The sequence below is a fragment of the Balaenoptera ricei genome, chromosome 9 (assembly GCF_028023285.1).
Source record: "Balaenoptera ricei isolate mBalRic1 chromosome 9, mBalRic1.hap2, whole genome shotgun sequence".
NCBI lineage: Eukaryota > Metazoa > Chordata > Mammalia > Artiodactyla > Balaenopteridae > Balaenoptera > Balaenoptera ricei.
Window position 1 is genome coordinate 53767124 of NC_082647.1, and position 26544 is coordinate 53793667.

A 26544-nucleotide genomic window follows, 5' to 3' on the forward strand; every position below is an offset into this window, starting at 1 on the left:
CTAATTAAAAATTTAAAATAAAAACAACCATGATGTGAGTAGGGTTTTACGGTGTTGTCTATGTACATATTTTGCCTTGTTTTATGCATTTACTCCTCCCACCCCTACACTTTTAAGGTGAGAGCATGGATATTTTCCCTTCATATGTTAAGTATAGGGAAGTGGTTAAGCATATAGATTTGAGTTGGACTGAACTGGTTTGACCTCTGACTGCAGCTCTAACTGGTTGTATGACTACTTCAGCACTAAGAGCCACAGCTTGTTCATTGGTGGTGCTACTTGCCTTACGGGGCCATTGGAAGATGTGAATGAGCAAATGGGTGCTCAGTGCTTAGAAAAGTTTCTGGTGCATAGTAAGTATGAAATGAAGACAGCCGATGGTTACTCCTGCAGCACGTGGATTGTTCTGTTACGAACAGGTTTCCTTGACCCCTTAAAGTGTTCTAAGCACCTACTGCGAACTTAGCACTCATATCAGATTGTTGAAACTGTTGCTGCTTTGGATGGTACTTTAAGATGGCTCTTTACCGTAGTTGTGTTTTCTTGGAAGACAAGTACAGGCGTGGGGACCGGTTAGCTTTCTGTTTAACGCAGCACTTGCAAAGAGAAACCCCAGGTTTTCACAACTTTCACAATGAAAATGCTCAGTGTGCCCTACTTTCCTGATACAGCTTTAATTCAAGACAAGGATACATTTGAAGTGGCTTTTCCATTTGTCCTGTTTTTGTCAAAGCGAATTGAGTTAAGCAGATAAATTGTTTTTATGATCTTGCTGCCATGTGGAAGGAATTTTTCTCTTCCTTTCCATACAGATAGATATTTAATCTAAAACTACTAACTCTGTGATGATAAGCATTCACCCTCTTACTGTTTTTAAATATCTTTATTTCACTGCCTTTGAAAATTCTAATGAACCAATCCTGTATTTTTCTCTCCCCAATAACAACCTGCTTTAATAGTAAAATATTTGAAGTGAGGACATATTAGGTAACTGAGGGTTGAATATGTTACACCTCTGTTCACATTATGAGCAAATATGAAGGTCCATGTGTAGGTATAAGCTTTTGTGCACATACATTCTGCTCAGAAAATATTCAGTCATTTTGTTTCATTTGCCACTTCATGATGCAAAAAAGCCATTTGTATCAGTGTCTAGTCAGGATAACAAACCATTCTCAGCTTTTCAAACAGAGGGAAGCAAGGCAAGGAATTGTTTACAAATGTGTTGAAAAGGCTGAGGGAGAGAAAAGGGGAAGATGCTATTACCCAGAGATTAGTAACTGCAGGAAATCACTGCGGCCTCTAGGGTTGGAGGAGCAAAGGAGAAAGTGGTACCTAAAGCCCACAAGCCTTACTCTGGTGGTGTTGCTGCTTCTGCCACCACCTCCCCACTGCTCTGCAGTCATCCAACAGCTTGCAGCCCCGCTGGGGCTGGTGGATTTGCTGCCCGAGTGGCTGGTGCCTACAGCTGTAGGCTGCTGGCGCCGCTGTGCTGCTACTGCAGAGGCCAGCAGTTGTCTGGTGCTGCCGCCACCAGCACCAGAACCCGTGAGCGCTAAGTGCCAAGGTGGCTGGACAAGCCGAAGAAGGAAAATCATGGCTTTCTTTCTCTTTCCTAACTTCCACTCTGACACCAGTCTTCCCATTGGCAGACCTAACCAGAAACCAGCTGGCAAGGAGCTCTGGGATGCACAGGTGATGGGTTCCAGTCCCCAGGGAGAGAGGAATGACGAGGATAGAACTGATCGCCAACAGAGAAATACCGAGCACTGCAGTTACACCGCTTTCTTCAAGATTGCAGAAAATAAGAGGGAGACGCATTAAATAATAGAGGAAATTATGTTTTATCCGTTATATAGAAATCCGAAGGATATTTATGTTCAACCCAGACCTTATGGATATTAGGTTCCTATTGCTGCTGTAACAAATTACCACAAACTTAGTGGCTTCAAACAACACACATTTATTATTCTTCAGTTCTGTAGGTCAGAATTCCCACAGAGGTCTCGCTGGGCTAAAATCAAGGCGTAGGTAGGGCTGCTTCCTTTCTGGAGGATTTAAAGGAGAGCCCATTTCTTTGTCTCTTCCAGCTTCTAGAATTTGCCTGTGTTCGTTGGCTCATGGCTTCCCATCTCTATGTTCAAAGCCAGCAAGTTCTTCTCCTGCTGCCATCTCTCTGATTCTCTGTAGCTGGAAAAACCCTCTGTACTTTAAAGGACTTATGGGATTAGATTGGGCCCACCTGGATAATTCAGGCTCCTCTCCTCATCTCAAGGTCCTTAGTTTTAATCACATCTGCGAAGTCCCTTTTGACATGTAAGACAGTATTCACAGGTTCTGAGAATTAGATCGTGGGCATCTGTGGGGACCATTATTCTGTTTACCACAACTCAGAATTTTGGATTCATAGACATCTGTGGTTATTCACTGGTTATTATCTCCCATAGACATCTCAAACACATAATATCCAAAACTAAATTAATCTTCCACCAAGTGCATGCTTTCTTAGTTAGGGACATCATCTTCATTTAACAGTCTAGGCTTGAATCTTGAGACTATTTTTCTTTAATTCCTCATCAGATTGGTAAATCTGCTCATTTTAACTCCTAAATATTTCTCCAATCTACCCCTTCCCTCCAACTTTCCTACCACTCCTACCCCCTGGAATGCAAGCATTTTCCATTTTCCTGAAAATAAAATAATCCTTGATTAACTGTATGGCATTTATGCTAGCTGGTGGAGCTACCCCATGTTGTCTGCTCCAATGGAATTTACAGCCTAGAATGGAAAACACACATTAAACAAATAAACCTGTATGATATATGTTCTAGAAGAGGACCTTTCTCATCTTTCTGCTTATGATTCATTTTTCAAAAATTTTGTGACTATTCTAGAGAAAGGCCATCAAGTTGGCTGATTTAAATTCAATCAATAGTAAGTACTCTTGGTATATGTATGTTGCTTCCCCTGATTCTGGAGGATAGAGAGGGAAAATAAGACTGCTAAATTACATGTCATATATGGCAACTTACTTACTTGTAGTAAAATCAAGCTAGAATGGCCTTAAGAGCTCATCTTCATCTGTTGTTGTTTAAATGGGGTTAAACTAATGATTTGAGGCCTCTACACTGGACTTAAAGAATCACAATGCCTTGGGTGGGGCCTGGATGTGCAGTTTAAACAAACAGCCCACGAGTTTGTTGTACACATTAACATTGCAGAATTATTGAACCAATGTGAATTTACCAATACTCCTTGGATTTACTTGGATTTAGAACTTCAGAGGCCAGAGCTGAGGAAGGTTTTATGACTTGCTCACTTTCCTCTCCTTTCTTCACTGGTAATTCCTATGGGAATCCCCTGTGACGCTTGCTTGGAGTTCAGACAGCTCTCAAATGCCCAGTTCACAATGGTAGTAACAGGTAGGGAGCACTCATTCTACATCAGATATACTGTGCCCAAACAAGCCTTTCACATATTGTCTCATTTAATTCTTAAAACAATCTTAAGATGGAGGCACTATTCCATCTGCTACTGAGGGGCAGAGAGCTGTGGTTGGACCCAGGACCTTCAGAAGCCAAAGCTCAGGTGTGAAACCACTTGACTGAGAATTGATTATTCTCTCTCTATGCCCCCATGACAATTTTCGCTTTCATTTATTACAACAGAATGACATTTTAATTGTTGACTCACATACTTGTTTCTCTTTCGTTGAGTCTCCTGGCAGTAGGACCTGTCTCTTCTTTATCCAGGTAAATGACAGCACCTGGATGCCACAGAGTCTGGGGCTTAGTAGGCATTCAGTAAAACTCTATCTCCTTGGTCATTCTTTTACCCATTCATTCAACCTTAGTTGATTAGAATGGGTCAAAATGAAAATATTAACTGAAAAGTAAAATTCAAGTATCTACACATATGGCAAATTTAAATAAAAATTTGACAAAATATTCATTTGTACAGCGATGTGTAGGTATAATTAACAAATGTTCAGATTTTAGTAAGGAACTAATGGTGCAAACTCTTGTTATTGGCAGTTACACAAAACTATAAAGCACTTTCCAGGAACACAAAGACACTAACAATGCGTAATAATTAAAAAGTGAGGCACTTTTCTGAAATTTTATCTCACATAAATAGCATTATAATTTTTCAAGGTGAAAACCCCAAATTCTCTCTGTCCATAGGAGAAAATTAAAATGTGTATATTGCTTCCATTATTATTATGTACTTTTTCTTACTTTGTCATATACTAATTTTGCTCATAGGTGTGAATATTAAACATCAATTTATGTATGTCAGGTGACAAGGCACAGTGGGGTTATTACCTTTTTCCTTCGGGTACATATGATTAAGCAACCAATTTTTTGTTAGAAACGTATAATGGAAACAAAAACCCATAAATCCAACATAAGTCCATCTTCATCTTGTTAGAATTTGAGCTCTTTAAAATAATAATTTAAAAATTCCTTCATAAATATATTAAGCCACTTAATTACAATGGTGGGTGATTTTTTAAATGTTCACATTATTATTGAAGAATATAAATTGGGTATTCACAACACATACTAATAAAAGTTAATTAACTGATCAGGGTCCAATTGTCAGAGTTGGTATTTGAACATTTATCAAAGGGTAGCTCAGATTCTTTCCCCGGATATTAAGAACAGCAGCAAAAGCCTGCTGGAGCACTTACTCTGTGCTTACCCTGCTAGGAGATTGTCTAGAATATCTCTAGACTACTGGATCCTTGCTGTGGAAGCATTATGTATCAACAATTTGACTAATTGGCCCAACATTCTTGAGGTCTCCCAAGGCTGTTGGTCAGAATTCAAACCATCTCATGCCCTTGTCACAAAGCTTACTGTCATAACTGCATTATGGAAACGGCAAACTTGCAGAGCACACTCTGAACTCTGATGAATTCAACAAACACTTATTGAGTTGCTGGTTATTTTCATGTGTATTTTATCTCATTGAATATTTGGGTGCTCATTCAATTTATAGGTGACCAAACAGAGGCCCAGAGAGGTTAAATAACTTTCTCAAGGTCACAGTCAGCCAGCAGAACATAGGAGATTTGAACATGAATCTTCTAATGTGAAACTGAGAACTCTTTGCACTGTGTGAGTAGGTTGCTTTGACAAATATTTGTCAGGCTGCTAAGGAATTATTTGCTTCAGGAGGGAAAAAGATACCTACCCCTGCCAAACCACTTTAACTGACTTAAGCAAAAGAGAAGAAATTATTGGAAGGATTCAGGTGTAGAAAATGCCACCAGGCCTCAGCCAGGGCTGGGAAATGGAATCAGGAGCTGAAGTGATTCTATCTCTCCACTATTCCCAGGCAACTCATGTCTGCTTCTTACTTCAGCTTCATCATTTGCTGCCTTATATATGGGCTTTCTCTGCTCCCGGTAGATAGCACTAATCCAGTCTGTATGCTGTGTGTGTGCGTGTAATAGAGCAGGAGAGAGATTAGGAAGAAGGGAGGGTGACAGGGTCACACAGTTGTGACCCACACGCGGAGCTTCTCAGATGGGAGTCAGAGTAGGGCTGAGGGAGGACATAATTGGTAGAGAAATGATCTGCATTATTTATACGAAGCCTTTCTTGTACTACACTGTTAAACTTTGATAGTTAAATCCCTGGTTCTCACACTTGATTGGGAGCAGTTTTACAAATCTTAATTGGTTTCTCTAGTTTGGGTTTATATATATATATATATATATATATATATATATATATATATATATATATACACTGATCTCTCTTGTCATCTACCTATCTATCTATCTATGTCTGTAATTATATTCCAAAAATGCACATAATTCTATTTATGCAAGCATTTTCTTCCTATTAATCAACTGAGAGTCAGCTTCATTAAAGAGATATTTTGATGTCTTTTAAAAATGCAAAAGGGAAAACATTGTCTTACTGTCATTCATAAACTAATTACTTGTGCTTATACAACTGTCATTTGGTTAATATTAGCAAGAAGAACCAGGTAGTGCCAGAGATAAGAAATGGCACTTCTGTTAGTAGAACACGCCAACCTTAAGCTGTGGGTTTCCAGCTCCTCTGATGTAATAAAATACTCTGAGTAAACATCTTTAGCAACAGACATGGGTGAGTGGTCCTCCTAAGAATTATCCTCCAAAGCAGTTTTTATGGACAAGAGAACTCTTGAGGAAAACATCACACTCTTTTTAACTTAATGTTATATGAAAGCCCTAAACTTTCACTTTCTAAAATCTTCTGCTACTTATACAAGAAGGTCAAAAGTGAAAACGTCAAACCTATAATTACCTTCCTCTGTATGTGGTGAAAGGAATACAGGAACTGCTGAAATTATCCCTTTATAAAAATCATCTTTCTAAAAAAAGTAAGTACTGAGTACATTCTTGGATGACGTCCTGGTTTTTAACCAGGACGTTGGATGTTTTTTAAACATCCAAGGTAAGAACTTTCTTTGTTTCTTACAAATCATCACTGAGCTGTTCACTCTTCAGAATTCAACTCAATAATCATGTGGCTAATATGTCAAACTTTAAAAACCTTCATGTTGTTTGTGCTTCGTAAGACCGTAGAAAGTAGTATTTAGTAGTTTGTGGATTTGGGGATATATTCTGTACCAAGAATAAGGCAGTAGAGCTGTAGTCTTGATTTCACCAGAATAAGATAGGTGTGGATAATGTCTAGTTCTTGCTTTATTATCAGTCAGTGCTGTGCTTTGTTAAGTCCCTACTTGCTCATTTTCCTTACTGAGGGACTAGGCTGGAATAGACAATATCTAAACCTCCTTCTAGTTCTAGTATTCATGCGCTTTCTTTTTTTTATAATTTTTAAAAAATTTTTTGGGTTTTCTCTGATTTTTTTAAATTGAAGTATAGTTGATTTACAATGTTGTGTTAGTTTCAGGTGTACATCAAAGTAATTCAGTTATACATATATATATATATTTTTTCACATTCTTTTTCCTTATAGGTTATTACAAATTATTGAGTATAGTTCCCTGTGCTATACAGTAGGTCCTTGTTGGTTGTCTATTTTATATATAGTAGTCACGTGCTTTCTTAACCTATAGTATATTAAAGAGATAATTAATAGTCATGCTTCTTAACAAACAGTAAATTTTTTTGGCGGGGCGGGTAACGCCGTGTGGCTTGTGCGATCTCAGCTCCCAGACCAGGGATTGAACCCAGGCCACAGCAGTGAAAGCCCAGAATCCTAACCACTAGGCCACCAGGGAACTCTCAACAAACAGTAAATTTTTAAAAGAGGTGCTGATCATTGTTGAAGGTGGGTGATGGGTATATGGGTTTGTTTTACTACTCTCTTTACTTTTGTGAAGGAAACTTTTTAGAGAGACAGAGAAAGAGGGCCATAGCTGTAGAAATTAGTGTCAATAATGAGGAAGTGCTGCAAGGAGTAGATGAAACATCTGCATCCTAAAAATCATGGTATGTTAGTTTATTTTCATGAGTCACCTAAACATGAAAGGTGATAGAAGCAATAGGATGTAGTAGGAAGCAGAAATAGAGAAATTGGAAAACCTTGCAAGTCCCCTTGAGTCATTTCAGTTGAAATGATTTATCATTTTGTTGTGAATGCCATATGAGATGTACTTAGAGTCAAGTTTAATGAATATACATTACAGAGATAAATGGTTCATGAATTCACCATCATTTTGGATTATGCATTATTGCTCTTTAAAATCATTAGTTTGGAAAATTGAGATTCGATTGTAATTTGCAATTTCCTAGCATGCCCTGACTGGGCAAAAAAGGAAGCAATTTGGAGAAGGGCCAGATTTCAGAGCAAAATTTACAGATGCAAAGTGCTTGATCCATAAAGTAGATAAAACACATAATCTGCAATCAACTGTAAAATTTGACAATGGAAATTGTTGTTGAACCCAAGTTCATGTGCGCAACGCACAGTGAGGCCAAACAAGCTGAAATGTCTGAGTTTGGAGCAAAGTTTATTTATTAGTCAAGGAGGTGCCAATCTGGAAGATGGGAGACCTAGACTCATCTCAAATCCATCTTGCTGGCTGCCCAGGGTGTAAGATTTTTAAAGGAAAAAGGGGAAGAGTGGTCTCTGTGATCCCAGACTTCAGGTAAGATCTCAGCTGCAGACTTTTTGGTGCAACCTTATGACTTCCTTTGTCCCCAGTGGTCATGATTATTCTATATGGTCCTAGTCTGGTCTGGTGATTCTTTAACTTTCCTCTAGGAGAGAGCAGAAACAGTAGATGAGGCATTTTATTAATGGTTCAGGTTCAAGTTCTCAGTTGACCCTTCCTGTGTTATCAATTTTTACGTCCTCTTGGGGCCAGTTGGTTGAAGCCACAGGACGTTATCTTAACAGTTTGGGGTCATAAATCAAGGTATTGGCTTAAGCTAACATCATGGAAAAGATTATGTTGGGCTTGCTTTTGTTTTGTTTCTGCATTCCCTCACATAACTGTTTGAATCTGCTCTTTGGAACTCAGGGAAGGTCTATGAGACTAAAGCCTTTTTCTATAAACAAAAAGCCATATGTACCTGGGAGGGTCTCTTAGGGTCCTGCTCGGTTTCAATCCCCCCTTTTCTTTGATACTCATCAATTTTGAGGGGAACAGGTGTGGGACAAGAAAGGGAATAGGGGTTAATCATAAACTCGGCAGGGGAATTCGATTTTAGGGGGGACTCAGTTTCAGAAATACGATAGAATAACCCAAAGTTTGAGCTGTAACATCAGAGCACACACATATTCTAAAGTCACTTTCTGGGCTTCCCTGGTGGCGCAGTGGTTAAGAATCTGCCTACCAATGCAGGGGATACGGGTTTGAGCCCTGGTCCGGGAAGATCCCACCTGCCGCGGAGCAACTAAGTCCTGTGCCCCACAACTACTGAGCCTGCGCTCTAGAACCCGTGCTGCACAACAAGAGACGCCACTGCAACGAGAAGCCCACGCACCACAAACGAAGAGTAGCCCCTGCTCGCCGCATCTAGAGAAAGCCCGCATGCAATAACGAAGACCCAACGCAGCCAAAAATAAATAAAAATAAATAAGTAAATAAAAAAGTACTTTAGCAAAAAAAAAAAAGTACTTTAGCAGTAGTTTAAAAAAAAAATAGTCACTTTCTGTGCAACTAGGTTTCTTCTAGAGATTAATGCAATTATTTATGTAACCCAGATGTTTATTGAGCAAACTTTCTTTTCCAGAACTTTACAGTCACTTGAGGACCTTTACGGTACAAGACCATATCTTTGCCATTTGAAACTGGGTAGAGCTCTTTTCCCCTTGGGCCATGATTGGATATTTAATCCCACATAAAAGGACAGATTCCTTCCTTGAAACCAGAATAAACCAGTGGTCTTCCTTTCAACAAAAATTTTAGAGTCTTAAAAGGGAATTTTGCATGCCCCAGTTGACCCTGCAAATTCACTAACGACTCAGCACCCAAGCTTTTAGAAATGTTGTGTGTACTTGGTCTATTTTCTCACCCAACACTCACTCTTCAGCCTGCTGCATCCTGCTTTTGCCTCTACTACACTATGTAACTCACTCCAAGTCACCAAAGACCTCCTTGTCATAAAATACAATTTTTAGTCCTTTTCTTACTTGACTTTGAGACAGCAGTTGATGCTGATGAGTACTTTCTTCTTTAGGAAATGTTCTTTTCCATGACACTGCCCTCTTCTTTGGTCTGCTTCTGGGCAATTTAAATGATGACATCTTAGACTTCTTTGTAGGTCCATGTTCTTCTGCCCTTTGCATTCCTCAGGGTTTTGAAGTAGGCTCTCTTCCCTTCCACTCCATATCCTTGTGCCAGGTGATAGCATTACTCCTGAAGGCTATCATTGTCTAGGGTGATTTTCAAGTCACCATCTCTATGCCAGACCCATCTTCTGAGCTTCAGGGCACTATATCTACTTCTCTTATTGAGAGTTTAACATTGATGTTTCTCATAAACCTCAAATTCCGCATGTTCAAAATGGAAAACTTCATCTCACTCCCTGTGTAACTCCAGCTTGCTGCTCTTCCAGTATTGTTGTCTCAGGGCACAGCACCACCGCCTGCCAATTGTTCTGTCCTTGACCCTTTTCTCTTCTTCACGCTTTCTGCTTTCAATCAAACACCAAGTTATCTGAACTCTCTCTTGATTTTTGCCATCTCTTCTATTCTTGTTGCCATGATTTTTGCACAGACTTCCTATCTTCTCTTTCCCTGATTACTGTAATAGCCTCCTAAATAGTGTACCTATCCTGTCTAGTTACCTAGTTTTCTTTCAGTCTCTTCTCTCAGTTCAAAATGGTCCTTCTACAATGCATGTCTAGTCAGGGCACTTCTCTGATTAAAACACGTCTGTGTCCTGTTTCACTTGAGAAGTCATGGTACTTATGTAACTTGAAGTGTCTGCATAATCTGGTCCCAGGCCTAACTACTATCCAGTCTCATCTCTTATGATTTCCCTCTGTATTTCAGGTCCTGCCTTATTGAAATTCTTTCTGTTCTTCTAGCACAGTATGGCTCTTCTTGCCTTTAGGTTTTAGAACATCCCTCTGCTAGGGTGTATATATATATATATATATATATATATATATATATATATATATATATATATATATATATATACACACACACACATATATACATATATATATACTTATGTATATATATATGTATATATATATCTCCTCTGCCAGAAACACTCCCCTCCTACTCCTTGCCTTTTATTTGGCTCACCTCTATTTAACTTTCAGAAATCCTTGTGTCTTTCTCCCCTCAGAGACTTCCCCTAATCCTCTAAACTAGGTAAAGTTAGGAAACCATTGCAATTTGTATATCCACAATGATAACAATTATCATAATTGTTTCATTTTCTTTTATGTGTCTGGGGTAGAGGGAGACAGAGACTGCATACTCTCTAAGGTAGAAATGATGTTTATTTGCACCCCTGAGCCCCCATGCCTGACAAAGTGCCTGACACAGTTTTTCAGTTCATACATGCTGAATGACAAAATGCAGAGACAGAGAATAAAATTCGATGTATGAGAAAAGCAAGAGGCAAGTCATTTCAGTATAATGCCAAAGGACACATTTTCACCTAAATTTTTATTGCAAATGGAATGAATGATGTACCAGTGGATTTGGAAGGGGGCCCTATGGAACCATTTATATGTTTATGGCTTACCTGGCTCCTAACACATGACTGTACCTATAGAACTCAATCAATAATTATTGAATTAAATGTTTTGAATGACTTTTATTTGACTAAGGGAAGGAATTAAGCTTAATAAGTGCTGTTGATTTTATTTTTGGCTCCACTGAATACAGATGTAAGATTCAGGGGAGCTGTGGTGGTGAATATTAGACTCAGGGTAATGTTTGGGATAATTTCTCCTTCAGCTTATTTTTTTAAATTGATCAAACTGTTTTCTTTCACTTTTCTTTCCTAGAAGTTACTTACTTATATGGGAAAATATATATTAGTACTTAGCCATTTCAACAAAGTATGAGATTTAATATAATGCGTATGCTCTAAAGCTCATCCAAAGATACTGATAATGGAAATATCAAACAAAGATTGTTCCAATCTGATGTAGCTATAATATGTCAGTAATTAAAAGGACAATATTTTCCTACAAACTCCATACTCCTTGTATATTTTCTACCTCAGGAATGGTACCATCTTGTTGAAAAAGCTAGAAAACTAATATATTCGACACTTTTCTCTCTCTCATAACCCATTTTCCTTTACCTCCTGATTATGTCTCAAATTGGTCCCCTAGATCTATTTCTACCGTCGTTAATCTAGTTCAAGCTATTATCATCTCCTGCCAGAAGACTTGTGACAACTTACTAGGGAACCTATCTGCACCAGCGTGTCCCCTGCCAGCCCATTCTCCACTCAGCAACCAAACCAATCTGATTATGCTGTGCTTAAAATCTTCAGTGGCTTCTCATCAGCCTTATAGAAAAATGCCCCCCTCTTCACTGTTTCTTCTGACACAGTGTTACCAAACTCGATATTTAGATGTCATGATCTCGTATATCAATTCCTGGCTTTTCAGTTTCTCATCCATCTTTTCACTGAAATGGATGCAACCAAGATAGTTTTTTTTAAAGGAAAGTGTTGGTATTTCCTTACAAATACTCTCCAATAGGGTAGATTAGTCATCCATTCAGACATTAGGCTTCACAATTTTAATAAAAAATACCTAATCCTACCCTCTGACTGCCTGACTATGCATTAACATAGTCTTTCCTTTTGGCCACATTTTTGGTAAGTTCAAGGGCTCATGGGCTTCTTTTATCATGCTTGTAGATTCCACAATGTAGATGAGCAGAGACCCCCAAAGGAATAAATCATTTGTTCAAGGGCACATAATGAGAGTACGTAACAAAGGTCAGTCATCTCGCTTCAATGTTCTTTTCACTTTTTTCATTTAGATTTTGGCTGGAATAGGGTATGTGTTCAAGAATTGTCACTGTGTAGGATAGAAAGTGAAGAATCAAAGAAGTAAAATGTTAAAAGGTGTGAAGTTTTTATCTGTGGTAAAATACACCTTCTTGTCGAGTACTCTAATATTTTTGCTTTCCAAAGGCAAAGTAGCCTATAAACTGGGAAGAGAGGGAGGAGAAAGGTGAGACTTGAGTCAGAGAGATCCCTGAGAGGAGGAGATCATTACATTAGTGTGCATTTTGGTAAAATGTAAATATGTTCAATACTAAGACATTTGTTTCTTCCTTCATAAATCAAGGCTTTATATTTAATGCATTGTTTTAAAAATAGTGTCCTTAAAAATGGCTTAGTATTTTAAAAACAGATCAGAAATGTGAACTACGTAATTAAAATGGAATCAAATTTACACTTTTATAACCTAAGCAAATATAGAAAATAAATTTTAGTCTTATCAAGCATATATCTCAAAGAACAGATAACTATGGCTAGTGAAACAAGGACTTAAAGAACATAAAAAGAAAGCACCTTTAAATATGGAATAAAGGTTGTATACCTTATAAGTAGCTTATTCAGAAAGAGTATTTTTAATCCAGTGAATTGGGAATGAGCTCCTGTACTAGGTTCAGCGAGTAGTATTATATAAATGCAAAAGTTCGACTGAATCACTCCCAGAATATATTCCTGGTATCCTTCCAAATTCGGGTGGAAGAAATTATTACGTGGGTAGAACTGAAGATTTCAGAGAAGGTGCAACCATTATATTTTGACTTGCTATTTTAGAGAGCTTCAGAGACAATGGCCAAACCCTGATCAGTCAGATATGAATATTTTAATGCATTGAAATTTCACAACCATTTTGAAAAAGTAAAATTAACCTTATGGAGAAATTCTTGCAGCTATTTTAAATGACTCATTTTAAAAATGAGGCACTAAAGATACAAATACCAAAAAATTCCCATGGTAATTGCTTACAAGTTGCTGGGAAATGAGTATAAAAATAAACAGCACCAATAAGACAGAAGACTTGCTAGATTGTGGTTGAGGACCATGTACGATAAGGACAGAAAAGGGTGTCTTGAGTTTGCCAGGCTTCACAGAGGAAATAAGATTTGATCGATAAGGAGAATCTTTTTTTTTTTTTCCTATCACAATAGCTTTATTTATTTATTTATTTAAACATCTTTATTGGAGTATAATTGTTTTACACAATGGTGTGTTAGTTTCTGCTTTATAACAAAGTGAATCAGCTATACATATGCATATATCCCCATATCTCCTCCCTCTTGCATCTCCCTCCTCCCCTCCCTACCCCACCCCTCTAGGTGGTCACAAAGCACCCAGCTGATCTCCCTGTGCTATGTGGCTGCTTCCCACTAGCTAGCTATTTTATTTATTTATTTATTTTTTTTTTATTTTTTAATTTACTAGAGTATAGTTGATTTACAATGTTGTGTTAGTTTCAGGTGTACAGCAAAGTGAATCAGTTATAGATATACATCTATCCAACATTTTTGGCAAATTAAAAAAAAATGATAATATTAGGAGAAATTGGGGGCTTCCTCCTTTTTCTTTTTTTTTTTTTACTTTTGAAGAAGAATATTCTTTTATTTTCTCTTCTTGTGCCAATGTTCTTCTCTTTTTTTTAATTTAATTTTTAAATTTTATTTATTAATTTATACAGCAGGTTCTTATTAGTCATCAACTTTATACACATCAGTGTATACATGTCAATCCCAATCTCCCAATTCATCACACCACCACCCCCACCCCCGCGGCTTTCCCGCTTGGTGTCCATATGTTTGTTCTCTACATCTGTGTCTCAGTTTCTGCCCTGCAAACCTGTTCATCTGTACCATTTTTCTAGGTTCCATATATATGCGTTAATATACGATATTTGTTTTTCTCTTTCTGACTTACTTCACTCTGTATGAAGGTCTCTAGATCCATCCATGTCTCAACAAATGATACAGTTTCGTTCCTTTTTATGGCTGAGTAATATTCCATTGTATATATGTACCACATCTTCTTTACCCATTTGTCTGTCGATGGGCATTTAGGTTGCTTCCATGACTTGACTATTATAAATAGTGCTGCAATGAACATTGGGGTGCATGTGTCTTTTTGAATTATGGTTTTCTCAGTGTATATGCCCAGTAGTGGGATTGCTGGATCATATGGTAATTCTATTTTTAGTTCTTTAAGGAACCTCCATACTGTTCTCCACAGTGGCTGTATCAATTTACATTCCCACCAACAGTGCAAGAGGGTTCCCTTTTTTCCACACACTCTCCACCATTTCTTGTTTGTAGATTTTCTGATGATGCCCATTCTAACTGGTGTGAGGAGATACCTCATTGTAGTTTTGATTTGCATTTCTCTAATAATTAGCGATGTTGAGCAGCTTTTCATGTGCTTCTTGGCCATCTGTATGTCTTCTTTGGAGAAATGTCTATTTAGGTCTTCTGCCCATTTTTGGATTGGGTTGTTTGTTTTTTTAATATTGAGCTGCATGAGCTGTTTATATATTTTGGAGATTAATCCTTTGTCCGTTGATTCGTTTGCAAATATTTTCTCCCATTCTGAGGGTAGTCTTTTCATCTTGTTTATGGTTTCCTTTGCTGTGCAAAAGCTTTTAAGTTTCATTAGGTCCCATTTGTTTGTTTTTGTTTTTATTTCCATTACTCTAGGAGGTGGATCAAAACAGATCTTGCTGTGATTTATGTCAAAGAGTGTTCCTCCTATGTTTTCCTCTAAGAGTTTTATAGTGCCCGGTCTTACATTTAGGTCTTTAATCCATTTTGAGTTTATTTTTATGTATGGTGTTAGGGAGTGTTCTAATTTCATTCTTTTACATGTAGCTGTCCAGTTTTCCCAGCGCCACTTATTGAAGAGACTGTCTTTTCTCCATTGTATATCCTTGCCTCCTTTGTCATAGATTAGTTGACCATAGGTGCGTGATTTTATCTCTGGGCTTTCTATCTTTTTCCATTGATCTATGTTTCTGTTTTTGTGCCAGTACCATATTGTCCTGATTACTATAGCTTTGTAGTATAGTCTGAAGTCAGGGAGTCTGATTCCTCCAGCTCCGTTTTTCTCCGTCAAGACTGCTTTGGCTATTTGGGGTCTTTTGTGTCTCCATACAAATTTTAAGATTTTTTGTTCTCGTTCCGTAAAAATGCCACTGATAATTTGATAGGGATTGCATTGAATCTGTAGATTGCTTTGGGTAGTATAGTCATCTGTTGGTATCATCTTTAATTTCTTTCATCAGTGTCTTATAGTTTTCTGTATACAGGTCTTTTGTCTCCCTAGGTAGGTTTATTCCTAGGTATGTTATTCTTTTTGTTGCAATGGTAAATGGGAGTGTTTCCTTAATTTCTCTTTCAGATTTTTCATCATTAGTGTATAGGAATGCAAGAGATTTCTGTGCATTAATTTTGTATCCTGCAACTTTACCAAATTCATTGATTAGCTCTAGGTGCTTTCTGGTGGCTTTAGGATTCTCTATGTATAATATCATGTCATCTGCAGACAGTGACAGTTTTACTTCTTCTTTTCCAATTTGTATTCCTTTTATATCTTTTTCACTTCTGATTGCCGTGGCTAAGCCTTCCAAAACCATGTTGAAAAATAGTGGTGAGAGTGGGCAACCTTGTCTTGTTCCTGATCTTAGTTGAAACAGTTTCAGTTTTTCACCATTGAGGACGATGATGGCTGTGGGTTTGTCATATATGGCCTTTATTATGTTGAGGAAAGTTCCCTCTATGCCTACTTTCTGCAGGGCTTTTATCATAAATGGGTGTTGAATTCTGTCAAAAGCTTTCTCTGCATCTATTGAGATGATCATATGGTTTTTCTCCTTCAATTTGTTAATATGATGTATCACGTTGATTGATTTGCGTATACTGAAGAATCCTTGCATTCCTGGGATAAACCCCACTTGATCATGGTGTATGATCCTTTTAATGTGCTGTTGGATTCTGTTTGCTAGTATTTTGTTGAGGATTTTTGCATCTATGTTCATCAGTGATATTGGCCTGTAGTTTTCTTTCTTTGTGACATCTTTGTCTGGTTTTGGTATCAGGGTGATGGTGGCCTCGTAGAATGAGTTGGGGAGTGTTCCTCCCTCTGCAATATTTTGGAAGAGTTTGAGAAGGATAGGTGTTAGCTCTTCTCTAAATGTTTGATAGAATTCGCCTGTGAAGCCATCTGGTCCTGGGCTTTTGTTTGTTGGACGATTTTTTTTTTTTTTTTTTTAACATAAAGCTTTTTAATCCAGTTTGAAAAAAAATACTTAAAGCAAACTGCCCTTCAAACATGAGGTTAATTTAGGGTTTTTCTATGGTTATAACGAATTAGGTATAACTGTATCTCAGAATTGTTAACTAAAAAAAAAGGTACAAGTTTTTCTGTTAAAATTCAAAGGCTTGATTGTAAAAGAGATTTACTGTATGGAGTTTAACCTAGAAATCTCACCTGGAACAAGTAATAACCCAGATAAAATAATTAATTATACACACATACAATCCCACAAAGGATCTAAATGGGATGATTTTAAGGAACCATATGTACCAGAATATAAGGTAACTCCAAGCCACAAGCCTAACATTAGGGCAGCTACTTTATCTTGAACAAGAACGTGGCATAATCAAGCGAGGGTCCCCCTAACACACCAGCTCGTCCCCCACAGCACCCCCTACCCAGCCTCCCCCGTGTTTTGGGAGAAGAGCGTCTTCTCTCTGTCCACTCCTGTCATCCACTGTCACTCCTCCGCACAGGGCAGGCGTGGCCTCGCCTGGTATGTTGGACGATTTTTAATCACAGTTTCAATCTCAGTGTTTGTGATTGGTCTGTTCATATTTTCTATTTCTTCCTGGTTCAGTCTCGGCAGTTTGTGCATTTCTAAGAATCTGTCCATTTCTTCCAGGTTGTCCATTTTATTGGCATAGAGTTGCTTGTAGTAATGTCTCATGATTGTTTGTATTTCTGCAGTGTCAGTTGTTATTTCTCCTTTTTCATTTCTAATTCTATTGATTTAAGTCTTCTCTCTTTTTTTCTTGATGAGTCTGCCTAAAGGTTTATCAATTTTGTTTATCTTATCAAAGAACCAGCCTTTAGTTTTATTGATCTTTGCTATTGTTTTCTTTGTTTCTAATTCATTTATTTCTGCTCTGATCTTTATGATTTCTTTCCTTCTGCTAAATTTTTGTTCTGTTTGTTCTTCTTTCTCAAGTTCCTTTAGGTGTAAGGTTTGATTGTTTATTTGAAATTTTTCTTGTTTCTTGAGGTAAGCTTGTATAGCTATAAACTTCCCTCTTAGAACTGCTTTTGCTGCATCCCATAGGTTTTGGATCATCGGGTTTTCATTGTCATTTGTCTCTAGGTATTTTTTTTATTTCCTCTTTGATTTCTTCAGTGATCTCTTGGTTATTTAATAACGTATTGTTTAGCCTCCATGTGTTTGAGTTTTTATGCTTTTTTCTCTGTAATTCATTTCTAATCTCATAACATTGTTGTCAGAAAAGATACTTGATATGATTTCAATTTTCTTAAATTTACTGAGGCTTGATTTGTGAACCAAGATGTGATCTATCCTGGAGAATGTTCCGTGCACACTTGAGAAGTGTAATCTGCTGTTTTTGGATGGAATGTCCTATAAATATCAATTAAATCTATGTGGTCTATTGTGTCATTTAAAGCTTGTGTTTCCTTATTAATTTTCTGTTTGGTTGATCTGTCCACTGGTGTAAGTGAGGTGTTAAAGTCCTCCACTGTTATTGCGTTACTGTCAATTTCCTCTTTTATAGCTGTTAGCAGTTGCCTTATGTATTGAGGTGCTCCTATGTTGGGTGCATATATATTTATAATTGTTATATCTTCTTCTTGGATTGATCCCTTGATCATTATGTAGTGTCCTTCCTTGTCTCTTGTAACATTCTTTATTTTAAAGTCTCTTTTATCTGATATGAGTATTGCTACTCCAGCTTTCTTTTGATTTCCATTTGCATGGAATATCTTTTTCCATCCCCTCACTTTCAGTCTGTATGTGTCCCTAGGTCTGAAATGGGTCTCTTATAGACAGCATATATATGGGTCTGTTTTTATATCCATTCAGCAAGCCTGTGTCTTTTGGTTGGAGCATTTAATCCATTCACGTTTAAGGTAATTATCGATATGTATGTTCCTATGACCATTTTCTGAATTGTTTTGGGTTTGTTTTTGTAGGTCCTTTTCTTCTCTTGTGTGTCCCACTTAGAGAAGTTCCTTTAGCATTTGTTGTAGAGCTGGTTTGGTGGTGCTGAATTCTCTTAGCTTTTGCTTGTCTGTAAAGCTTTTGATTTCTCCATCAAATCTGAATGAGATCCTTGCTGGGTAGAGTAATGTTGGTTGTAGGTTCTTCCCTTTCATCACTTTAAGTATATCATGCCACTCCCTTCTGGCTTGTAGAGTTTCTGCTGAGAAATCAGCTGTTAACCTTATGGGAGTTCCCTTGTCTGTTGTTTGTCGTTTTTCCCTTGCTGCTGTCAATAATTTTTCTTTGTCTTTTATTTTTGCCAATTTGATTACTATGTGTCTTGGTGTGTTTCTCCTTGGGTTTATCCTATATGGGGCTCGCTGTGCTTCCTGGACTTGGGTGGCTATTTCCTTTCCTATGTTAGGGAAGTTTTCGACTACAGTCTCTTCAAATATTTTCTCTGGTCCTTTCTCTCTCTCTTCTCCTTCTGGGACCCGTATAGTGCAAATGTTGTTGCGTTTAATGTTGTCCCAGAGGTCTCTTAGACTGTCTTCATTTCTTTTCATTCTTTTTTCTTTATTCTGTTCCGCAGCAGTGAATTCCACCATTCTGTCTTCCAGGTCACTTATCCGTTCTTTTGCCTCAGTTATTCTGCTATTGATTCCTTCTACTGTAGTTTTCATTTCAGTTATTGTATTGTTCATCTCTGTTTGTTTGTTCTTTAATTCTTCTAGATGTTTGTTAAACATTTCTTGCATCTTCTCAATCTTTGCCTCCATTCTTTTTCTGAGGTCCTGGATCATCTTCACTATCATTATTCTGAATTCTTTTTCAGGAACGTTGCCTATCTCCACTCCATTTAGTTGTTTTTCTGGGTTTTATCTTGTTCCTTCATCTGGTACATAGCCCTCTGCCTTTTCATCTTGTCTATTTTTCTGTGAATGTGGTTTTTGTTCCACAGGCTGCACGATTGTATTTCTTCTTGCTTCTGCTGTCTGCCCTCTGGTGGATGAGGCTATCTAAGAGGGTTGTGCAAGTTTCCTGATGGGGAGGGACTGGTGGTGGGTAGAGCTGACTGTTGCTCTGGTGGGCAGAGCTCAGTAAAACTTTAATCTGCTTGAATGCTGATGGGTGGGGCTGGTTTCTCTCCCTGTTGGTTGTTTGGCCTGAGGCAACCCAACACTGGAGACTACCTGGGCTCTTTGGTATGGCTAATGGCAGACTTTGGGAGGGCTCACACCAAAAACTTTCTGGGAAAGTGCTTCCCAGAAATTATGCTGCTAGTGTCCTTGTCCCCACGGTGAGCCACAGCCACCCCCCGCCTCTGCAGGAGACCCTCCAACGCTAGCAGGTAGGTCTGGTTCAGTCTCCCCTGGGGTCACTGCTCCTTCCCCTGGGTCCCGATGTGCACTACTACTTTGTGTGTGCCCTCCAAGAGTCGAGTCTCTGTTTCCCCCAGTCCTGTCGAAGTCCTGCAATCAATTCCCACTAGGCTTCAAAGTCTGATTCTCTCAGAATTCCTCCTCCCATTGCTGGACCCCCAGGTTGTGAAGCCTGACATGGGGCTCAGAACCTTCACTCCAGTTGGTGGATTTCTGTGGTATAAGTGTTCTCCAGTCTGTGAGTGACCCACCCAGCAGTTATGGGATTTGATTTTACTGTGCTTGCGCCCCTCCTACCATCTCATTGTGGTTTCTCCTTTGTCTTTGGATGTGGGGTATCTTTTTTGGTGAGTTCCAGTGTCTTCCTGTTGATGATTGTCCAGCAGCTAGTTGTGATTCTGGTGTTCTCACAAGAGGGAGTGAGAGCACATCCTTCTACTCTGCCGTCTTGGTTCAGGGCCCTTGGTAAGGAGAATCTTGCTAAGAGAAATGAGGAAGGAAGTTAAAGGCAAAAAGCATGAAAATACTGGGAAACCATTAGAGAACAAAGTGTGAGAAAGGGAATGATGAGTACAGATGAGGGTGGGTAGCTTAGTAAGCAAGAATCAGAGAATCAAGGCTTTGCAGATCATGATAGAACCTTGCTTTTTATCCGGAAGATGAAATGAAAGCCACTGAAGAATTTTGATTAGAGGAATAACATTTATTAGTGTTTACTGTATGCTAGGATCTTGACACCATTATTTAATACAGTGTCCATAACCAGTCTTATAATGTAGATACTGTTAATCACACTCATTTCGTAGATGAGGAAACTGAGGTGCAGAAGGGTACAGAAACAAATTACAGCTCTACAAACTTTCAGAACCAGGTTTCAATACAGCAGTTTGATACCATAGGTGGCTCTCTTACATCTTTTGCTATACTGCCTTTAACTTTGATAGAAATATTACATAGACTAGAAAGACAGAGAGGCGGAAGAGAAGGTTAGAGTGAGGGAGATCCCTAAGAATGGCACAAAAACAAGGCCAGACACTGGAAACACTTACTCTGGAAAATGGGTGGGGCTTGGATGGATTGGCTGTCAGTGAAATAAAAAGGAAGGGAGGAAATTAGGACATCGTTCAAGTTCTGACTTGGCAACTGTGTGGAGAGTGGTCCATTTTACAGCAATGGGGAGTGCAGTTGAGGGAGCAGGTTAAAGGGATAGTAGAGGCAAGGAATGATTTGTTCTATCCAGAACTCATGCAGATGGAGGTGCCTGTGAAAATCCAGTCGGATGTCTTGAAAAGGCATTATGTGAGGACTGGAGCACAGAATGTGTTTGGTGTAGTATTGAAGAGAGCACTTAGAGTTAAATCCAGACCCCAACCATGACTACAGTTAACTATTTAAAGTGATGAAGTGGAAATAGGGGACTAGTATTACCAACTCTTGCTTTTACTGTTGGCAAAGCACTTAATGTCTTTTTCTGCAAAACAGTGCGGCTGAGGGGGCAGGCAGGTAGAACAGACATTTGACAGGTACCTTTGGGGCTTCTCTTTATATTTTCTTAAAAACTATGCTCTGTATTTATTGTATAAGTCATATTAGCAGGTAATCTGGAAATTTACGTAATTGACCACAAGGGGGAGAACTCTAATTCTACATTAAGTCACTTACTAACGACATGAAATATTCTAAAAGTACTTGCTATATTCAGTTGTTGTTAAGCTGTCCCATTTCCACTTCCTCATGGAAGCTGGGGGAATTCTGTGCTAGAGATAGGTTTCACTGAATTGAAATGCTGTTTTGTCATGCTAAAGTTATGATAAAGTCACTAAATGTAAGAATCTATTTGTACTAAGCATTGATTCTCCAGGAAGGAATCCAGATGCTTCTGTAATTAAAATGAAAACAGTACAAATTTTTAAAATTCACCCCGGGAGGGTTTTTCCCTCCAAATAACATTATTTCAGTTGTCTTCAAGAAAACTATAACCTTCCTGGAAGTCCTTGGTTACATTGAAACAGGAATAAGATTGTCAGCATGTCAGTCTATTGTAGAAGATATCGGTATCAAAACAAAAGGATGGGAATGGTGCTGGCCATGCCACTTAAATGTCGTATGTTCCTCAAATATATATGAGTATATGTTATATGGTCATTGTTATATGAACAGTGAATGTTGTATGTTCAGTATTTAAATGCTCATTTTCTATTTGGTTTAACTTCTGTGCTCTGGTTTTATATAAAGTTTCATTGTAAGAAAACTATAACCCTCATTGGGGTGAGAATTACCTTTTGAGGCTTCCTAACGTTTGAGTCACATTTTTGGACTTGATCAAATTAAATTACATTTGTAAGGTATGAATATAGTATTTCTGCATTTTATCTATATACCAAAACAGACACAGCTAAATGAGTGTTGTCCCCTTTAAAGATGTGATATTGGTGAGCTCTGTAATGTAATAATGCAACTGTTACTGGAAACATATCTGTATTTCCCCTTAGAGGCAGTGCCACACTCTTTTAATATGTTCAGTGACAGCAGATCTTCCTTTGAGAGTGAGTACAATATATAAAAATAAACATTTCTATGAACGAAGTTTGAATATTAAGGTCACCAATCAAATTGCAATATATATTATTTGGGGTTCAAAAAACTAGATGTAACTAAAATATTTTAACTCCCTTTGATTTATAAACCTCCTTAATTTATCTTCCATTAATGAGTCACAAAATGTTTTTAGCAATGATGCTGTCACTGAAATAAATATAAACTCTCCTAAAGTGACTACTTGCATTTGAATAAACTCATTCTAGAGTGTCATTTAAATAAATAAATAAATAAGTAGTTTATTTATGCTCACTTTGTGCTTATTTTCCAATTATTTGCACAATTCATGCTTCAGGAATCCTTTAAATGTAAAGTAACAGTCTGCTAAGTAAATCAGTGTTTTCATTTAGATATTTTCTATAACTTCTTCCAAAAATGACTGAGGTTTTTTATGTTTTTCTTTGGCCAATGAATTAATTTTCTATCAGTATTTCTCACACCAGAAAGTATTATAGACCAATAGAAGTTCTACGCTAGGCAGTGTGGAGGACACACCTCTTACTTCTGCTTGTATATCCAGTGACTACCACAGTGCTTGGTGCCCTGGTAAATATTTACTGGTAGATATTTAGAAAATACTAGTTGCATAGATGAATGAATAAATAAATGATATGTACATATATCAATAAAATGTACATACAAAATTATTCTTGTTATATATTAGTGTTCCAGACTGCTGCATAAACATTCACCCAAAACTTAGTAGCTTGAATCAACAACAGTAATTTTTGCTGTTCACAGATCTGCAATTTAGACAGGGCTCAGTGGGAACAGCTCATATGTACTCTACTCCTCCTCCACATGGTGTCAGCTGGTCTGGCTTGAAATCCAGGGTTGGCTGGGAGGCTAGAGCCTGGAGTCACCTGAAGTTTCACTCAGTCACATGTCTAGTGGTGATACTGGCTGTTGCCTGGGACTTCGGCTGGGGGTGTCATCTGGAAACCTGCTTGGATTGCTCATAGCATATTGTCTAGGTTCCATTCAAGTGATCAAGGCAAAGTGCAAGGCATTTTTATGACCTTGGAGGTCACATTGGATCACTTCTCTTGTAGTGTTCATCTAGGCAGTCACAAAGAAAGGTCCGCCTGATTTCAAGGGGAGGGTATTTAGAACCCACCATGTGATGGGAGGTGTGTTGAGGTCACACTGTAAGAAGAGCATGTGGGATGGGATATATTGCAGTGGCCATTTTTGGAGAATATAATGTCCCATACTTTTATATACTCAAATATGTAGTTTTACTTGTAAACTACTTCTCTTCATTTTAACGTTAGAAAATATTGTTCCTAAACAAAATTTACCCCGTTAAATGGAGTCCATCTGGTCCAATAAACATTTTTGGTTCATTTTCTCCTTCCTGCTTTTGCTCATCTCTGTTCTCTTAAATATGCTCATCTGCCCTCCCAAACCTCTTCCTCACATACATTCAAAGACTGACTGAGGCTTACACTCTTTCTCTTTCTTTTTTCCTTCCTTCCTTCCTTCCCTTCTTTCTATTTATTTCCTCTTCTTCTTCTTCTTCTTTTTTTTTTGGTGGCCTGGAAAGCATTAACTCAACTCCACTCACTTTGTCACTAAACATTTACTATCAATGGGTGCCTTTTCACAGTTCAAAGAGTAAATAGCACATTGCTGAATATTAGGTGTTTGATATTTATCAAACTGATAAAATGTTTGTAAATTATATACTCTTTCTTAATTGGAAGAATTTTAATTTTCTCTAAAATATCCTTAATGTTACTAAATTTAAATGAATGGAACTTCAAGTCAGCTTAAAGTGAAAAATGTCATTCTTTTTCTAAAACTATATTACTAAATTAAAAAATAGGAATGGTCTTTCCTGAAATTTGATTCTGATATGGAACAAATTATGATATTATCTACATATGACAAATTTGAGGTGCATACTGAGATGGCTTTTCCCCCCCAGAGAGACTGAAAATCAAATAAGCAATGAGAAATGAAGTTAAAATGATATAACAGTATTTCTTCTATTCAATCCAAAGTTTATTTCATGGCATATTGAAGCAATTTCGGATAAATATCATTGAAGTAGTAAAACATTAATGTTTCTTAATTGCTTGAACAAACTAGAAAAATTTAAATAGTGCGAAAAAAGCATTAATCTTGGATAAAGGAAGGGAGAGACCAACTTGAAATAGGTCATATAGAATTTGCATATAATTAATTGCTTTCTAGGAATTAAATTGAAAAAATAACCAATTTGTTTATCTTACATAGACTCATTTAGAAGTAGGTTTCCCAAGTGAGGAGGGATCATGTCTTCTCTGGACCCTGACATATCCCTGTCATTTGGCAAGTGTCTGTCCTGTGAAAGGTGCTCAATAAATGAATTTGCATGAACGAATACAATTGCAATGCTTTCTGACAGTGTATTTTCTAGTCACTTCAAAAAGCTATTGTGTTCTTTAGCTTTATAATGGCCTCGGTATTCTTGATTATATCATCCAGAATATGTGAGCCTTGGTACTACTTTCAAAGTTTAGGTTTTGTTTTCTGATTTCAGGGACCATACATAGCGAGATTACTCCCTCATTTTGCTCTTACAGTCTTCCCTGCATATTGTGACTATAATAATGATCATATCCTACATCATATCATGCATCATATTTACTTTTACACATATTTGCCTCCAAGCTTAGGCTGCAAGCAACTCAAGCATTGTATATTTCCCCGAAATTTTGCACTCTCAGAACATAATACTGTGTGGTGACAGCTGCTCATTGATGGTTGAAAGAATGAATAAGAATCTGAATCAAGTGTTTATCCTTTTTCATCTCTACTTTTCATTAAAAATTAAGTCATTTCATCAGGATGATGTTAACCTTGAGAACTTATTATGACCTTATTAAACCCCTTCATCATTGAAAATAATGTGTTGATCTTAATATCAGACCAGATAAATTTTCAAGTTTAACTCAACATACTCTGTAAAGATTAGTCTATTACCTTTGTGTAGATGGCTGTGTTGTTTCTTTCCTTTTTTAAAGAGAAAAGCAACTTTAGAAATATTTTGCTTTTATTTAAGTAGCATACATTCCTTAAGAGACTTGACCACACTGACCACATCCTCTCTCTTCATCCTAGAAGCGGGAAGGAGTGGGCCATACCACCTCAGAATCCAAGGTGACGTGTATGGGTTTATTATACATGTTTATGAAAGTTTCTGGGTCCATTAATTCTGCAGCATTGCATATGTACTTTATTATTTGTTCTGGAAGGAGTAATTCGGGTGCAACTTGGTGCAAATTATCGCCTGGTCCTTTAGTGCCCACTTTCACAGTCTTAAAAAGATGGAGTGCTAGTTTATGGGTTTGGATGAGAAATTCTGTCATGACCTCTTGCAGGGATAGCGACTGCGTCACATCATCAAGATACATAACTGGCGCTTTTATTACTGAAACATGCCATTGCATAAAGAGCCTTGTTGGTATATTGTGGGACGTGACTATAATTTTCATGCCTTGGATAAAAAATTCTGTTTCATCCTTTTCATGGCTAAGATAATCCAAAAGAATTTGGTAAAGAGTACTATTGGAGGACTCCAGGATATGCACAATGGAAGTCGGATATATGAGCAATAATCCTGTCACTGCTTCTCCTAGGTGACGTTTCAAAATTGACTGAAACAATTGTTCATAGTATTCAACAATATCTTTTTTTTCTATGTTTGCTGTTACCCTGGCCACTAGGAACATCCTATGAAGAAGGAATTTCTTTAGTTGTAGTTTTTGCTTTTCTTCCTGAAAATGCAAGTAATTACTACGTGGAACTTGTGGCATTAGAAGACAGTCCAGTGGAAAATTCTTTTTGTTGGTCTTTCGGGTATGGGCTGAGAAGGACATGATGAGTCTT

General features: G+C 37.7%; 2 protein-coding genes across 2 annotated transcripts in view; one reads left to right on the top strand and one right to left on the bottom strand.

Annotated features, from left to right (window-relative positions):
- Positions 1-26544, top strand: part of ZNF804B (zinc finger protein 804B) — a 507161-nt gene that overhangs the window by 14849 nt on the left and 465768 nt on the right. The gene's annotated exons all lie outside the window — the stretch shown is intronic.
- Positions 25773-26534, bottom strand: TEX47 (testis expressed 47). The gene has a single exon (XM_059932762.1). It carries the CDS (start codon positions 26532-26534, stop codon positions 25773-25775), a length of 762 nt encoding a protein of 253 aa, XP_059788745.1.

Bases quoted from the DNA above. Each gene is read 5' to 3' on its own strand.
- TEX47 (XM_059932762.1), bottom strand. From the start codon at position 26,534: ATGTCCTTCTCAGCCCATACCCGAAAGACCAACAAAAAGAATTTTCCA.